Below are 17161 nucleotides of genomic sequence, written 5' to 3' on the forward strand. Positions count from 1 at the left end.
ATTAAATTTAATTTGTGCTAAGAGGAGAGTTCACTAACAGTGAAAACACAAAGCTTCCTGAACTTTACTTCACCTGTGTGCTCAGTACAGCCAGGATTAGCAAACCTAATGAATTCAGCAATATTATCCTACCGAAATCTAGGCCAGCTCTGTTGATTAAAAACATTATAGGTTTAAGAACTAACCCTATAAAAAGCCACTTAAAATTTTACTATATCAAAACATACTACATTTCTTGTACTTTTAAAATAGAAGGATGTGTTTATACCCAATTATCAATCCAATGGGTCAAAATTAAGAGGTCATCATCAACAACAGACATTTATTGAGCGCCTATTGTGTGCAAGGCACTATACTAGGTATTGGCTACAGAGACAAAGGAGAAAGAGTCTCTGCCCTCAAGGAGCTTACAATCTAATTAGACTAACAGGACACATACACAAAAAGACAAAGGACAGTTTAAGGTAGTATATAATATTAGGGCACTGAGTAGAAAGAAACGGGGTTTCAGCATTTTTGCATTTGCATTTTAATACCCTGAGAAGGTGGGATGAGTGACCTAGAAAAGAGGGGTTGCATTTGTTCATTTTTAAGCCTTGAAACTCTCACAGATTTCCATTCCAAAGTACCTTCTGGCATGTGCTAACACCTAGGCAATTGGTCCACACATCCTGCCCTCCCCCAGGACTTATTATTATAAATCTCTTTGAGGTGGCCTTCCGATAGGGTGACCTACTGTCCTGGTGCCCAGGGCTACCCTGATTTTAGCATTGAAGTCTGCATCTTGGGGCCCCCTCTTCTTCCCTCCCCATCTGGCCCTGGGTAAACCAGGATGGTACTTCTGAAGTACCTTGTCTGGTAGCCAGATATACTCCCACCTACCATGGTCAGTACTCTGGCAGGACCTACTCCAAATCTGCTCCCTAGACAGACCTTTAGTTTAAATACCTACAAGGAAGACCTTAACAGCTCCAAAGACTACTGGTTTAAGAGCACACTGTAGATGAAATAAGACAATCAGGACAAAATGAAAGCAAAGAGACACAATGAGGTTCAAGAGAGAAGCAATGAGAATGGAAGAAATGATTGGGTCAGACATAAAACATGTAGAGTGTTAACATCACCTCCTAACACTGCAGAGACAGAATAGGAACACAGACCCTTCTCTCAGAGCAGGTTTATTGAACAATTTGAATCATCACTCTGGTGGAATCCAGGGTATATTTCTGAAATGAGGTTGGTCTTACACAGGGGCAAATATTTAGGCAGCTACTGAATGGATGCATATGTCTTTAAATAATACTATCTTAATCCTAACAGAATTTTGACTTTCTTCTTTTATTTTTACTTAGCATTAATTATCTTCTAAGTCAATAATTTTAAGTTTTGAGGGGAGTTTTTATTTCAAAATGAGATTATTTCCCTCCATTCTCGTGTAATTCAAATAGATCAGTAATGGAGAGAACTTCAGAAAACAAAGGATACACAAATCTGTGAGGGACCACACGGATCTCTCTTTTAGGTACAGTACTTTGTGTTTTGCTTTCATTTATTTATTTATTTATTTTAAAGAAAAGATCTTACTCTGAAATCTGATGACCTCAGAAGTCCCTGAATTGCTCAGGTTTCACGTGTAGCCCTTAGGAGTACACACCAGGGTTAGGGAAGCACAGGAACTTAGCTGCCAATCGCCCATTAATGGTAATGGAAATCACACAGCTAAGTCCCCACGCAGCATGCTGAATATTTACCTCCTAATGTTCTTTTAATGTATGTTTTCTTGGGTGAATATTTACTGTAGAATATTAAATCTGAGATTCCTCTTTTTATGGGCCATTTGAAGTGATTGATTTTGTTTGCAAATTCCTGTCTCTTTGCCCTTAATGGCTATCTATTGTAATGGCCTCTGCCAAATGTTCTTGTGTTGAAATAACAGAAGCCATGGATCGGCCAGCTGTGGCATTGTATTACTGTGGTCTGAAAAGCTAGGAGGAAGCTGATGACACAGCTGGGAGAGGAGAAAAAGGTATGTAACATAACGAGTATGACTTAGGCTTCAGACACAGTCAGATACTGAAATCACCGAGGTCTATAAACATGGTTCTGTAGTCATCTTTTATATCAGAGTTTATATTTAATGGTGTTGAATGGTGTTAAGACTGACAGTCATGAAATGATAGTGGCAAGACAAGAATTCAATTGCCCACACCCGGGTTCATCAGCACAATCTATCAGATTTCTAGTCATTTTCTTTAATGCTGTAATAAAACCACTTTACAAGTGGTAATTTTTTACACTGATTTACACCACATTTTTTAAAAATATGAAATCACACATCCTAGCTACATGTAGATTTAAAACATTTCCCAGTGAAGCCAGGATTTTCAGAATTTGGTTTCTTTTCATTCTTTTGAGTATTTGAGAGGGAGAAGTTACAAACAAGACGGAGTTACCATGATGGCTTTTTTTTTTTTTTTTTTAAAGAAAATCTAAAATCTGAAGATACACAGACATGTGAGATATTATTAGATGAGGCAATATAAGTACATTCTTGCATGTCTAAACTATTCCTTTCCAAATTTTCATAAATATAGAAGTTGTCAGAGGAGCCACTTATCTTTGAGGAACATAATCTCTTCAAGTGATTATAAAGGTGGCCTATAAGTAAACTGTACACAATTAATATACTTGTTCATATGTTGATAAAACACAATGTGTTCAGAGTCCATACTGTGGAGGACAATGTGTTGAAATAAAATTCATATTCCCTTTAAAAACTATGAGAAAACTTAAAGAACATATTCTAGTATGTTTGGGACAGCCATTTCAATCCTACTGGCTTTTAACAGCCCAGGCCACACACAACAGTACCGACTTTGTTTTTGCTATGTGAGTACCCTGATGGTGTTTGCGTTTTCACAACAGTATTCCATATAATTAGTACTAGTTCGTGTAAGGAAGTGAAATCTTATTGCTAATTAAGAAAAGGGAAAAGAAGTGGTAATGGCCAGGTCATGTCTGTAAAACAATGTCAGTCCTCATACATAATATTTGCTGGTGCCTTCAAATTTGGCATTAGAGAACCTAATGCCTTCTAATTAATGTGTAAAGAAAACACTAGTATATCTGTAAGAATATTGCTTGTTTAAATAAAAATCTATAACACAAATTTATCTTGGCTCTGAATAAAATCAGTCCTTTATACTCCTTCAGACCAGAGAAGGGTAATGAATATAATCTAAGAAGATATATAGTGAGTCTAAACAGTTCATAGGATAAATGAGTTGAATGATAGGGCATCTCCTTGTAGTCTCTTTTCCTCATAAAAGGGCAGTTCTTTGCTCTTGTAGCCAGGGAACCCCTTGGCAGCATGTCTTTTGTGTTGGTGTGTTGAGGGGCCGGGGAAGAGGTGGATGGTGATGCTTTGAGGGAAGCAGGGGGTAGATTTTAGCCCATGCGGACTCAGGAAGAAGAGAATTTTTAACCACAAGAGTGAGAAAAGTAATATGAATGTCGATAAGGCCCCCCAAAATAAGGCTCCTGCTACTGTTGGCACCCCATCACTCCAAGAGCAGAGTCTTCAAATGGGTCAACAAGAGGCCAGAAGTTTAGATTTGGGATGAAACCTAAGAGGTCATCTGGTACACTGACATTATTCTGCCGAAGAGGAAACTAGGGCTCAAGAGGGGATACTTACATAAACTATTACTGAAGAAAACTATCTTTAAATTTCTCTTGTTAGCTTTCTTTTTGCTTTAATAACAGAAATTTTGGTTTTCAATTTTGTCCTTTTGGAACATTTCTGCACATTGGAAAATGTTATCTCTATTCTTTCTATAAAAGAGCAGTTTTTCTGAAGCCTAGGGGTTCAAAAAATACAACACAACATTTCCAAGTCAAATACTAACTCCATGTTAACAATGAGCATTGTGAACAGAGTAACTCGTCAACCCAATTCTAGGCCATTTCCAACCATCATTCAGGATTAAAGAGTTAGGAAGGATAAATTACCACATAATCATAATCTATAAAAATACTGGCCTAGATTGCACTAAAAAACTCTCAATAAATAAATATTGGACATTTGCTTTATGAAAGTCAGTGGAGATGTGCTCTTCAGAAATAGTCCATAGTTTCAGGCTGCATTTTACAAATCACACACACACAGTCTAACAGATGACAAAGGTTATAGATCAGGAAAGAATACAACTTGATAGAAAAATGTCTTTGACACGGTATTTCTATAAAGGAATGCAATTAATATTGTTGAGCTGCTTATGTTGCGGTTTCAAAGGCAATACTAAGAAATCCAAAATGTTTTTAGCCATAGTGCTGTAACTGAATTGAGTGTTCAGCTCCTAAGGTAACACCACTGAAATGGACAACACTCATTAGGGTGCATTACTTCTGGAATTTTTCCTTGCAATCCAACTGCACTTCTTTGTCACGCCTGGCAGCCATCTGTCCATGGTACTTCCTGAGGAGTGAAGCTGTTTTCTGCTGCCAGTTCTGTTACCCTTTCCTGTCTTGTGGCTCAGGAAGTTCAGGGTCTCAGTGTCTGATACAGTGAATACTGGCACGCTCATTCCTTAGAACACAGGTTTATTCTCCGGATGATTTATAGCAAGTGATTCTGGTTTCCAGTCTGGTTGAAAAAAGCGAATATTGAATGTCCGTGCCCAGTTCTTAAAGACTCGTTTCTCTGTGATAAAGCGGTGATGACTGCCCTTGCGTCCTCGTTCATGGGAGAGGTACATTGCACATTCATCAGGTCCAAAAGGTTCATAATAATGATAAGGTACTGAAGGGTGATTGGGATCCCTGTAGGAGGAAATTGAGATGACCGATTAAAGCAAAAAAAAAAAAATTCCCTTTAACAGATTGAGGTAAGATGTTATCTTAAATAAGTTGATACACATAAAGTGTATTTTCTAGTTAAATGAGTGTCAACAAATGGTTTTTCTGATTACATGATAAGGAAGTGGAGAGGTTTTGAGGTTGTGAAATAAAATCAGTGGCCATCATTTTCATCAGAGATTGAAAATGAGCTGCAGAATGTTCAATCTCCCCAGATTTAGATCTTACATATTAATAAGTCACAACGATAGTATTGTTTCCACTCTTCTTACAGTCTATTTATCACAAGCAGCTGTAGAGATATTACCAAAACAAAATATGTTACTCCCATTCCCCACTCCAACCCCAAGCCCTCCAGAGGCTTCCAGTTACACAGAGAGCATGGCCTCTGGGGCGCAATATGATGTGGCTCCTCTTCCGAGTCCTCTCCTAATCCATCCACCCTTGTTCCCTACGTTCCCACCATACTGGCCTTTCTGGTCAACTCTACCAAGCTCATCCCTACCTCAGGGCCTTTGCACTTGATGGCAGTCACTTGTCTGGAATACTCTCTCTGTGTTCACTCCTTGGCTCAAATAATATCCTTCTTTGAGAGGTCTTACCTGACTCTTGCTCCCCTCACTTCATCTCACTAGAATTCATTTTCTTTTATACCATCAATTGCTCTCTGAAATTGTTGTTTACTTGTTTATTGGCTGTTCATGAGGACAGTGCTTTGTCTTATTCCTAGAACAATGCCTGGTAGGTGCTCAATAAATAATTTTTAGAATTCTGTTGGTGAAAGAAATTTAGCAGCTAAACAGCAAACTTCTAAAGACATTTTCTTCTCTGGGTATTGTAAGGGTAGCTGAGAGAAAGGAGAACAGACCCAAAGTCAGGCAAGCAAGTTTTATTAACCTGCCTGGCTGCTCTATAACAATCAGAGGAGGCAGCCCCGAGCTTACAAAATGAGGGGTTTATATGGGGTGACGGGGGCATAAGGGAGTTTCAGGACTGAGGTCATCTATCCACTGGTAACAGGCACAGAGATGGTTTGTCAACTTGTAACAGATTTACAATACATCATCCTGTGACTTTTGTGGCGGCAGTTTTTTAAAAAAGAGAGAGAAGCCAGGATTTTTTACAGAATGTGTCAAACAGGAATTTACAAGTATGGATAACAAACATTTGTTTTCCCTGTCCTCCCTCCAGCTGCCCGACCTGCCCGGATGCTGTAATCAGGCTTTGCATCTTTGTAGCATGTCTGGCAGGCTTTCTGTGGCGCCTAGGTGGGGTTCAGGAACTGTGGCGCCTAGGTGGGGTTCAGGAATGCAGCTGCAGAGCAATCAGAGTGGGGGAAGGGGTCAGCTTAAGCCCAGCGGGTTTTCTGAGGCGGCTTGTCCCTAACAGGTAGGGAAAATTGTTGATCCTAGTTTTAACCTGTGGGAGAAAAAGGAAGACAGCAAACAAGAGGCCACGATTTTTTTTTTGGTGGTTCAGATGGTCTATGTACTCAAAGTCTAATCTTTTAGTCTAGAAACTCTACATCGTCAGTCTTTGCTTGGTAACCTGAGAGTCTCATAGTGTTTTTCTGCCCATTGCTCTGTCTCAGCTTTAAACAGGAAATACTGGGTCACTTCTTCAAGGTGGCGTGCACAGGGTTAACATGTGGGGGTGGTAGGTACCTTTGTTTTAGGGTTAATAAAATATTTACTCACGAAAGAGTCTTGGTCTCAGACTGGTTTCTATGATAGGCCAGTCTACCCCACCTCTTCTGTCTTTTGGAGAATAAACGGTAAGGTTAGTCAGGGTTTCCTGGCAGAAGTACTTTCCTAATTTGAGCTGTGCTCAGCAACTGGCCTTGTTGCAGAGACTAAGAAGGGAAAAGGCCCAGGCTTCTCAGCATCTTGCAAATCACCTTTCAGAGCCTGACGCCCCAGGGTTCCCACTTTGGTCACTTGGGCTCTCCACTAAATATAATAACTTGGTTTCCCAAGGTTGTGCATCCTGCTAGATACCTGTTTGTTTTCTTCAGAGGAGATCAATACACAAATGGCTTTTAGAGTAGCAACTTTACTGGGGTCAGGGATCGAAGTCTTTTATCAAGGGGGGTGTCATGTTTGTGGTTCTGACAACAATAAACCTTTGAGCTGTTTCTCCTCTTAGGTTAAAGTTCTTCCAGGAAGAGAGATTTATTTTTGTCATGCAGCATCTCAACATCCCATATCCTGGCTTGGATGCTATGCTGAATTAACACTTTGCATCTCTAATATGCCTACCTTGGAAGTATCTCTATGTTCTGTAGTGAAACACTGGATCCTTTCCTGTCTAGTTATTGCAGATTTTATTACTTTACTTACCCTAGAAATTGGAATCCCATTAAAATTTTAATAGAAGGCATTTTCAATACAGAAAATGCATGCTAAGAAAGATTCAGGTTTGAGCTGACCGTTATGAAGAAAAAAATAAGTCTGTGAGACAAATCTTCCCATATTTATATGGCATAATTTGGGGGAACCATGCCAAGTTCACGTTGCCATGGTATACTTGGGGTTAAGCTTTTATTCCATCACAAATCAGGTTTTAAATCAGATTCATCTAACTTTTGGACATTTTATTGGCATCAATCTGACTAAAGAAACAGGTTTCTAAAAATATCGTGAGATTGATTTGGCACGTAGGAGTAGAGGGTAATTGGAAACCAGCTAAAGATGCTATAGGATCAATTTCCTTATTCAGGAAGACCATCTCTTTGGAAAAAAAACTTATCTGGCTCTATATTGATCTCCTAAAAGGAGAATTAAATTTACATATTTGGTTACTGTGATTTCAGAGGTGTCAAGATAGGTTATTCATGTGAGCGGGTTGTTTCCACGTGTTAAAACTCTGTCCACGCAGCAAAAAAGTGCTTTGTGGGACTCAGAAGGCAGAGCTGGAAACTGCAGGAACACCTCTCCCAGCTGTGAGCCTGCCATTAGCCGGAATTCACTATGCCATTTAGAAAGACACTCCTAGCCTAAGGTCATACTTCCTTGGGTCTTTTCTTGAACGTGACTTTCTAAAGGCTGCCCTACTTTTTTCTTCCTTCACCCTGACCTCGGTGAAACTACAATAATCATCAGCAGAATTTCCACACAAGGAAGCAGAAGTAAAAGAGATTCTGGTGCTCAAGTTCCCATTGTGGGTCTGGTGAGCTGACGGAAAGGATATGTGGGCTGGGAGGCAGGGATGGAGATGACCACAGAGCCAGTTCCCCAAGGGTCTGCGGCCTGCCATCCGCACTCTGACAGCCAGTTTGAGAACAAGCCCTGAAGAACGATGTGAAGAAGATGTTTTTTCTTTTTAGAGGAAGCAGGTGGGGAGGGTGAGGGAACTAACCTTTAGTGCACTTGGGGAACTTTAAAGAAATACCTGTGCTCCACCCCCAAAGACTCTGGTTCAAATGACTTAGAGAGAAACTTAGGCACAGGTATTTTAGAAAGTGTCTTAGGTTTGAACCAAAATAAACAATGTTGGTATTGGATTATAAAACCAATAAAATAAATACCCATGAGTCCATGATGATTTCAATAAATAGCTGAATAAATAAATAAATAAATAAATAAATAAATGGAGGAGAAGAAACAGCACTTCATTACAGAAAAATTCCAATAAAGCCATGTAGAAAGAATGAGGGAATAGGAAACCATCCTCAGAACATTGTGGTAATTGTTGCAGGCAAGACTCACCAGTGAAAGGAACATTAATGAGGATAAAGATGAGGAGAAATAGGTTATCTATATAACCTTAAAGTATCTCTCCCAAGTTATTTATTAATGACAAAGGGAAAAGCAGTAGGTTTACAATGGGTAAACCTAGCAGACACCACCTTAACCAAGTGATTAAAGTTAACATTGCCAGTAATAGGACATATGGATGTCACATAGTTCCTGTTACGAGATTCTGAGAAGGGCCTATGGCTTCGGTGGTATCCTTCCCAGTAATGCGTAACCTCAATCTAAGCACAGGAAAATATCAGATAAGCCCCAAGTGAGGAACAGTCTATGAAATACCTGATTAGTACTCATCAAAAGTGTCATGAAAGGTAGGAAAACCTGAGGAACTACCGTGGATTGAGAGACTAAGGACACCTGATAAATAAATGCAAAGGGAACCTGGATTCCTTCTTGGAAGAGATAAAGAACATAGTAGAGAAACTGGTAAAATCTCAATAATGCCTGTAGTTTAGCTGGGCATTGTACTGATGCTAATTTCTTACTTTGATAATTGGACTGTAGGAATGTAAATCTGCATTAGGGGAAGCTGGATAAAGGGTGTATGAACTCTCAGTACTACTTTTGCAATCTTTTTGTAACTAAAATTATTTAAAACAAAATAAACATATATATTTTTAAATAATATATATCATAAAAACAAAGCTCCTTAGAAGATTCTAATGGTAGAAAGCTCCTTGAGATTCTAATATGCAACCAAGTTGGAGACAACTGATTTTGTAAGTACCTACCTGCTCAGCCTCAGTGCTTAACTGATGTGACCTCCTTTACATCCCCATCAGCCCTCTGAGGCAATTATTGCAGCTCCCATTTGATAGGGAGCATCTGACACCCAGGGAGACAGTCCCTGGCCTGGCTTTCAGCACACAGCCTCACTCATTGTCCATCCAAGCTGCTGGGTTTGAGCATTTCAGCTCAGAGCACAGTGCTCAGCACTCCACATATACTAACTTATTTAGTCCTCACAATGTCCCTATAAGAGAGTGTCAGTCCATTTTGTATTGCTATAAAAGAATAACCAAGTCCTGGTATTTTATAAAGAAAAAAGGTTTATTTGGCTCATGATTCTGATGGCTGCTGGAAAAGTTCAAGATTGGGCATCTGGTGAGAGTCTTGGGCCACTTCCACTCAGAGCAGAAAGTGAAGGGGAGTGGCAGGTGCAGAGGTCACAAGGTGAGAGGGGGAGAAGAGTGGAGGAGAGGTGCCAGGCTCTTTTTAACGACTAGATCTGTTGGGGGCAAAGAGAGTGAGAACTCACTCATGCCCCGCCCTAGGGTTGGCACTAATCTATTCATGAAGGATCTGCCCCCCGCCCCCCATGACTCAAACACCTGCCACCAGGCCCCACCTCCAACACTGGGGATCAAATTTCAACATGAGATTTGGTGGGAACAAACAAAATGTATCTAAACTATATCAGAGAGCTACTCTTAGCACCCCTACTTTATGGATGAAGAAACTCATGCACAGAAAAACGAAGTTTTGCAGCCAAGGTTTGGACCAAAGCCAGTTGACTGCAGACCCTGTACTCTTAAAAGTGAGATTCTGTGTCTTGGAAAAACTCCTGTCCTCCAGGTGGGATTTCTGTACTAATGGCACGCAGGTTTCGCTGGCATTAACAGTATGTGGTTGAAAACAGCTTGTTCTTGCCGCTTTCCTCTGAGCTCTTGCTACAGAGAAGTCCTATGTGCGGTGCTCGCGAGCTGCTCAGGCTGATACACAGAGGCCTTGTGCTCAGGTACAGTTCTGCCCATCAGTGCTGATGGCAGCAGGGGTTTGTAATGTTCCATTTTTTTTGACTCTTCTAAAGCTAAGCTTTACAACTGAGAAAACCTCATAACTCTAACAAGCAAGGGAAGACACTTTCATTTCTGGGTACTGACGAGGTTCAGGTCATGCTGCTCCAAAATAGGGTAACTTGGCATTTGAGGAAACAATAGAAGCAGGGAGACCACTGTCACCCTCCCTTCCCTCTTCTCCCCTGACACGGGTCATAAAAGATTTCTGTGCCCTCCTCTAAAGCAGGTCATAAACCTTCATTCCAGAGGTACCTTACCTATACCCGGAGGAAAAGAACATCCTTATCCTCAAAGACACCGAAATGCCAAAAGAATCTGAACAAACAGAACTTGCTACCTCCCCCCACCCACCCTGGTTTATTACCATTAGATTACATCTTCTTTGTCCAATCCTACTTCTTCACAACTATCCACTTCCTCATCAAACTTCGCATAAAAATATGGAGGTTTTCCTGTTTCATTGGCTCTTCATTTCTGAAGGCTCTGGTATCATATAAAATTTATATGAAATAAATGTGTATGCTTTTCCCTTGTTAATTTGTCTTTTGTCATAGGAGTCTCAGCAAAGAATCTGTGATAGGTGACGAAAAGAAATTACTTTTTCTCCCCTATAGTATGATCTACATTGACTCTGCCCACTGGGCCTGGGGCTGGACTGTGCAGAAGTCTGCAAATATCCTGAGGAAAGAATGATGTCTTTGCTTCTCTCTAGAACTCTTAGACACTCTCTTTAAACACATTTCTATTCTTGGCGTGGTACCTGGCATATAGTAGGCACTCAGGAAACATTTGAAGAATAGAGAGAATAGCGTTGAATTAACAGCTGTGAAGTGCCTGGGTTGTTCTGCAATTGGCTTGCACTGGGGGCTTTGGTGCCACTATGAGACATTCAGAAGACAACGCTTCTGCAGCAGTCCTTCCCAAGCATCTGCCACAGTCCCAGAGGCGCACTGAGCCGCGCTTATTCTGCTGCCTTGATTTCTGATCCTCGGATCTTCTTTTGGGAGGAAAAGAGCTATATGCCTTGGAAGCCTGTGGAATAGCACTGTGTGTCTGGGAGCATGGAGCACCAGGAGCCTGTAGCTGCCCACCCTTCATGAAACACAGAGCCACAGTGAGTCACCCAAGCCCCACCCTCACCCTGGAAGAAACACAACCATACATTTTAAGTCTACTTCATAAAACGTAAACCGCATGGGCGGCATTACCATTCCACACCCGTGTTCTGTAAGTAAGCTTCCGATTCTACCCGGTGGACTGTCGCCAAGTAAGAACTTTCCCTGTTAGGATGGCAGCTTTATTAATGTTCACTAGCTAATAATTCTAGCAGCATCAACTCTCTGATAGTCACGATACCTTTGAGATGTCCTTCATATTACAGATGAGATATTAATTTAGTTCCGTGACAGTGATCACTCTGAATCATTACCCCGCTAATTAATACTCAAGAAATGATGGGTAACAGAAAGATGTAAACTTGGTAATGTGCTAAGTATGACCAGAAATAAGATTATTACATAGAATTTAAATGCTTGGCCCATTCTTATCACAAATAATTTACAATGGAAATGAGATTAAATACTCACCATAACTTAGTTTAGAAAGCAACAACAACAGAACTTTTCACGCAATTTATAGGCCATCTAGAGAGAATGGATTTGACTTGCAGTATGGATACGGCATGATTTCAGAGGGAGATACTGTCCACAGAATAATATATTTTGATGCTGTTTCTAGTGCAACATGGCATTAATTTTCTCCAGCTTTCTGAACTTCGATGTGCCTGAAGTCTGGTGATACAGTCAAGGTGGGGGCTGATGCCTGAGCCCCTCTTTGAGTACCCAGAGCTGGCCCTTGCTGAGAATAAAACAAGGTGGGCACCATTGACTTCTGGGGTCCCCTCAAAATCTGAATTTGCTAATTATAGTTTTGATGTCTCTGGCACTTTTGGTCTTGCAGTAATAATGTTTAGAGTCAGTCTCCTAAACACGTTCATGGACAGGGCTTATTTTTGTTTATCATTGAATTAATCTATACTGAAGATACACGCTATGCCAGACACAAGGACAAGTGCTAACGATACAAATATGGATAGAAACAGGGCCCTCCTCTTAAGGAGCCTAGAGTCAAACAAAGGAGATGGACAAACCAATCAGTGAGGTGGGGCAGGTCAGAGGTAGAGGGAGGCCCAGTGCGCCCAGTAGGTCTGACTCAGACAGGAGGCTAGGGGGAGCTGAGGAGGAAGGGCTGCTGTATCTGAAATGGTAAACTGAAGGATTAAGAGCGCCATGGAATACTGTGTAGCCATGAAAAACGATGAGTTTGTGTCCTTTGTAGGGACATGGATGAACCTGGAAACCATCATTCTCAGCAGACTGACACAAGAACAGAAAATCAAACACCACATGTTCTCACTCATAGGTGAGATCACATGGACACAGGGAGGGGAGCATCACACACTGGGGTCTGTTGTGGGGGAATAGGCGAGAGACAGTGGGGAGTAGGGAGTTTGGGAGGGATAATATGGGGAGAAATGCCAGATACAAGGTGATGGGAATGGAGGTGGCAAACCACATTGCCATGTATGTACCTATGCAACAATCCTGCATGTTCTTCACATGTACCCCAGAACCTAAAGTGCAATAAAAAATATATATATAAATAAAGTGCATTGGCTCATGAGCCCTGGAGACAGCATTCAAATCCCAGCTCTGTTATTCATCTACTCTATGACCATGGGCAGCTGTTTCATGTCTTTAGGCATTGTATGTAAAATGGTGATGTTAATGATGCTTACCTCATAAGATTATTGTAAGTCTCAAGGAAAGAATGCATGTGTTCATGTTAAGCGCAGGACCAGCATGAGGTATGTGCACAATATCGGCCATTAATGTTCTTAGTAAAGAGCCAGCAGGAAACCAGCCAGCTTAAGGAAGTAGAAGATGGGCAGTGCAAACTGAGGGCATAGGAACAGGTGTCTGCAGGGTGAATTGCTTTACAAGTTTTTTGGTAAGAGTGAATAAACAAATAATCACATAAATCTGTGTCAGTAGAGAAGATGTGACTAAAGTGGTATGCAGAAGCCCTATCCTGAAGGTCTTGTGTGCTAAGCTAGAGAGTGTGAACTCTGCTCAGAAGTTTGGGAAGTGACTGAGGAATTTTAAGTGACTCCCCAAAGTCAGATTTGTCATTTAACAAGGCACAGTCATGTTTGGAGAGGAAAAAGACGAGAGTTGGAGAGAAAAGTCCAGTAGGCTATCACAGTGCCAGAGGAAAGATTCTGCATGCCATTCAAATGACTTTGAGTCAGTTAGAGTCTGCCAGATCTTCGAAGAGAAATGTCTGTCATCGGCCACCATGGCCATTTATATGTCCACCACTTCCATTTGTGGATTTAAATATGAATGTGATGCTAACTTTCTTCCTTAAAAAGTCCACGGGCTTAATACTTTTAGGGGTGCTAGAAGTTTTCTTGCCAAAGAATGACTCCTAGAAGTAACTCAGGCCATTTGGGTGAGATGAGAAGGTGCAGACCTCCAGGACAGCTGATGGGAAATGACTCTCCAGGCTACCCACCCCTCCCCTTGGAGATCAGGCACTCACGGATTGCTTGGCTGTTTGCTCCCTAAGATATAATTGAGCCTTTTTCTCTCTCCTACTGCCTCCCCTCCATCACACCATGCATATGACAGCTGAAGTTCTCTTTGGGAAAACACAAAGTTGATGATTCAACTATCCTGGAAAGTGTGAAAGAGTTTGATTTAGATTGGAAAGCAGCAGGGTTGTGTCTTAGACCAGAGGTTCTTAAAGTTCTTATTTGTCAGGGGATCTTTTGTTGAAAAGAAATCTTATACAATAGCCCATAAGCAAAACAGATCCAAGTGGGCCTGCCCCTGACCAAGTGGGGTGGAAGGGTCCAATATTCCTGTTGTCCTGGCTCCTTGTCCCTGTGCCACCTGATATAATCAGAGGAATGTGAGGACTTCTCTGAGTCCAGTTTGAACGTTGGAGACAGATGGTCAGTGGGTCAGATGCCGCTGACAAGCAGAGTGAACATTTTCTCCCACAGGCATCTTGAGTAACCTTCTGTACCTCATGACTAAATTGTGGTCAAGTGAGTCCCAGGCGACTGAAGGCAGAGACCCTGTCTCATTCATCTCCGATTAGCTCCCTGGTGCCCAGCACGAGTTAGCTGAATGAATAAAAGGCGGGATTTATTTAGTGACTTTTTTGAGGGTACTAATTGTGCCTTATGGTCTGAAATGGTTAATTTGCCCAAAGTGAACAGTTGGCTCTCTTTCTTTGCTGAAATCTGGCTCCATGTGGCTAGCTCTTCATTGCAGTGAGACACTGGGAACTTTAGGGAAGCTATAGAAAGGCTAGGCATGCTTTGAGCAGCCCATGAGATGTCCTGCAAGGAGCTGGTGGCCACATAATGCCAATTCTGTAAAATTCACCAACTTGCATATCAGTGAATCCTTTCACCTCATAACTTTCTATGTACTGAACAGACCCTGGGACTTTGCTAAGCATTCCTCATCTATGACTTCATAGAATTATCATATAAGCTCTCGATGCAAGAGATATGATAATCCTCGTCACCATTTTGTAGATGAGGCTTCTGAGATGGAGCATTAGATAACTTGCCCAATGTCAGTCACTAAGGCTCAGTGAGGTCAAGTAACTTTCTCAAGGTCACAGCTTCTGAGAGGCAGAAATGGTTATTTTTATCCCTACACAACACCGTTTACTACAGCACTACAGAGAGTGGAGGACAGAGCCATTCATTCCCTTGATATTTATGAAGTGTCTGCCATATGCTAGTAGAGTAAATATCTGCTGTCCTGTGTTCTAGGCCTCCAACACTGAACTAAACACACAGAACTCTGCCCTCAGGGAGGCTATATTCCAATATGCCCAACCAGTGTGAGTGCTGCCACCTCACAAAACCATCCACAGCCATTTTTGGCCCTGGTGATAGCTTACCTCCTTACGCCATGGAGCTCATGATATACACACCATGTTTTCAGCCCCTAATAGTTCTTTGCTTCTTTCAAAATAAAGATTAAAGAGGAAATGGTCAGACTAGTAGCAGACTACCATACCAGTTTCTTTTTCATTCTCTGGTGGTGAGGAAGATACTGTTTACAAACTTATTTAACTCTTAAATGAAGATTGCAAAGCTGCCTCTTTTTATAGTAACATGGTAAGTGGCTTTGCTGTGTTCTTTATATTTTGGCATGAATAAGACTTATGAGAAGCCTCCAGGAGGCAAGAAGCTGTGTCCCCTTCTTTGAACCCCTCTTAAAATTCTTTTTTTTTTCTTTGAGACAATGCCTCATCTTGTCACCCAGGCTGGAGGGCAGTGGAACAATCTCAGCTCACTGCAACCTCCACCTCCCAGGTTCAAGCGATTCTCGTGCCGCAGCCACCTGAGTAGCTGGGATTACAGGTGCCCATCATCATGCCCAGCCAATTTTTGTATTTTTTGTAGAGACAGTGTTTCGCCATGTTGGCCAGGCTGCTCTCAAACTCCCAACCTCAAGTAATTTTCTCGCCTCAGCCTCCTGAAGTGCTGGGATTACAGTTGTGAACCACCATGCCCAGCCTCCCACTCAGAATTCTTGGTATCTTTCAGGGCAACTCTCAAGTGCTTGGGATAATATTAATAATATAAATTATTTTACATATCTTGTTAATATTAATGATATTGATACTCTTTCCTGAATACTGTGTGCTAGGTACTGCATCCAACACTCTGCATCTATTATTTCATTTAATTCTCACCATGACCTGCTTGTTCTTCTTCTTATTTTCTTATTCCCATTTTACAAACAAGGAAAACAGGCTCAAGGCCCCATAATTTGAAACTGGTTGCCTGGTGGTTCAGTCCACATGTCCTGAAAATGCAGATGAACGGGACTTGGGAATGCATCTGTGCCACTTTTGGTCTTCCTTCTTACCCTTCCTTAAACAGGCTTTATGACTGAGCAGGATGCTCTTTCCAGCCCTGAACCTTCCATCCAGATGACACTCCACTTCTCTGACAGAACTCGGGCATAGGGGTCCTTCCGAAGAGTTCTTGCTGAAACCATCTTATGCAAACAACTATCAAACCTTTGGGTGTGAGAGCTTAGGAACAGAAACCCAGAGCCAGTGGCAATATATAATGCATTGAAGTTATCTTAATTTATCTGTGAGTATTTTCCATAAATTGTTTCCATTCTACTCTACGTGAAGCTGTGATGAACTAACTCTGAGTAAGAGAAATGACAGGTTAACTTGCCTTTCGTTTGTTTTCCATAATAAATGGAATATTTCCTTGAACACTTGAAGTCATTAACATTTCAATTTATTCATGCTTTTTCTTTCTGGCATCCTAATGGCAATATTGCATAATTATATCTGCTGCATAACCATCAACTTTGATGGCTCTTTGCACGCCCATAAGTGCCATTCTCACTGTCTCTGTTAGCCTGTTGGTTTGAGGAGGCAGCTTGCTTTTTTATGCTATTCTACTTACTTTTTGCACATAGATTGTTAAACAGGGACATGGGGCCAGTGAATCAAGTGAGGCAGCAGTGGGTGAGGATCCCAGCTAACTTGCCTTGTGTTCGCCATGTACTTTCTAGGCGCTGTTCCAAGCATTTCACATGTATTAGCTTATTTAATCTGCCTACAGCCCTTTGAGGCAGAGTCTGTTATTATCACATCCACTTCTATGGATGAGGAAGCTGAGACTCAGAGACACTA

The 17161-nt window shown here is 41.3% G+C and overlaps 1 protein-coding gene across 3 annotated transcripts in view; it reads right to left on the reverse strand.

The window, feature by feature from the left end:
- Positions 1-294: 294 nt before the first annotated feature.
- The window catches only part of ST6GALNAC5 (ST6 N-acetylgalactosaminide alpha-2,6-sialyltransferase 5), a 178006-nt gene continuing 161139 nt past the window's right edge, over positions 295-17161 (reverse strand). The window contains exons 5-6 of one of the 3 annotated variants that reach the window (XM_037739584.1): positions 11995-12051; positions 4758-4821 (exon numbers count right to left, since the gene is read on the reverse strand). In XM_037739584.1, the coding sequence (XP_037595512.1) occupies positions 12006-12051 (46 nt within the window). In that variant the 3' untranslated portion in view covers positions 4758-4821; positions 11995-12005. Of the gene's footprint in view, positions 4822-11994; positions 12052-15397; positions 15456-17161 lie in introns of those variants that run through there. The other 2 variants (XM_017531443.2, XM_037739586.1) reach the window with 2 other exon arrangements.

The sequence above is a fragment of the Cebus imitator genome, unplaced genomic scaffold (genome assembly GCF_001604975.1).
Source record: "Cebus imitator isolate Cc_AM_T3 unplaced genomic scaffold, Cebus_imitator-1.0 Scaffold3, whole genome shotgun sequence".
Lineage (NCBI taxonomy): Eukaryota > Metazoa > Chordata > Mammalia > Primates > Cebidae > Cebus > Cebus imitator.